This window comes from Branchiostoma floridae, chromosome 3 (genome assembly GCF_000003815.2).
Source record: "Branchiostoma floridae strain S238N-H82 chromosome 3, Bfl_VNyyK, whole genome shotgun sequence".
Lineage (NCBI taxonomy): Eukaryota > Metazoa > Chordata > Leptocardii > Amphioxiformes > Branchiostomatidae > Branchiostoma > Branchiostoma floridae.
In genome coordinates this window covers 32,986,560-32,987,659 of record NC_049981.1, presented here as the reverse complement: position 1 = coordinate 32,987,659, position 1,100 = coordinate 32,986,560, and the positions used below count along the sequence as shown (strand labels likewise).

The window sequence follows — 1,100 nt, the reverse complement described above, 5'->3', positions numbered from 1 at the left end:
AGGATAACTTACATATCATCTATAGATGGAGTATATAACATCATATCATCGACAACAATATTTGCAATGAGGGGTCAGGGTCTGTATACACGTGTATGACTTATTGACCATTGGTAAGAGTCGCTAGTGCGAGTAGCAGTAGGGAGAGTGTTCCAGAGTGCTGTTGCTCTGTAGATGAATATTTTCTGGCCTCTGGTGGACTTAATGAGTTCAGATGTAAAATGTCAGGTGGTCGCTGTGCCTGAGGGAGTAACGTGACTCAGTAGCAGATGCACGGATTCTGGGTATCAGGGTTTGGAGGTGTGGAGGGCAGTGACCGTTGAGGAGCTTGTTCAGGGTGACAGCGGTGTGGAATTGTCGTCGAAACTGCAGCGATGGAAGGGATAGCTGGGTGTACAGGGATTTGTATGACGGGTACGGGAGTCCATGTTGTCCGCTGATCAGTCTGGCAGTTTGGTATTGAACTGATTCCAGTTTCGTTTCGTCGCGCTTGGTGAGTCCAGCCCAGACGATGTCAGCATACTCCAGACCAGGTCTGGTGATGGTTTTGTACAGTCTGAGCAGGATGTCCTTTGGTACCTTCTTATCATGTCAATGTAAAATCATGTCAATGTAAACTAATGTAAGATCCACATCACTGAAAACATAACATTGTTTGCGGAAATAATGACTAGGTGCCCGAATCCTGATTCTTTTCGTGTCTTTAGAGAGTATCCGGCTGGTCGGTGGATCTGAGGACCACGATGGCAGAGTAGAAGTCTTCTATAACGGACAATGGGGGACGGTCTGTGACGACGGTTGGAGCCTGGATGACGCCGAGGTGGCGTGCCGTCAGCTGGGGTTCCCTGGGGCTGTGCAGGCCACATCTGAAGCCTCTTTTGGACAGGGAACCGGGCCGATCTGGCTGGAGGAAGTCGACTGCAGCGGGAGTGAGTCAAGTGTGCACAACTGCAGCCACAGGGGATGGGGTCACCATGACTGTGCACATGGAGAAGATGCTGGAGTCGTCTGCAATCGTAAGTGGGAAACAGTTCGGTGGGTTTTTGCTACCTTCATTTTATGGTTTTGAATGTCGATATAGAATGTACGAAGGCCTACTG

At 49.3% G+C, this 1,100-nt stretch overlaps 1 protein-coding gene across 1 annotated transcript in view; it reads left to right on the top strand.

Annotated features, from left to right (window-relative positions):
* LOC118411869 (deleted in malignant brain tumors 1 protein-like) overlaps window positions 1-1,069 on the top strand; it is a 26,999-nt gene extending 25,930 nt beyond the window's left edge. The window contains exon 14 of the mRNA XM_035814358.1: window positions 708-1,069. Within this exon, the coding sequence (XP_035670251.1) occupies window positions 708-1,069 (362 nt within the window). The remainder of the gene's footprint in view (window positions 1-707) is intronic.
* Window positions 1,070-1,100: the final 31 nt, after the last annotated feature.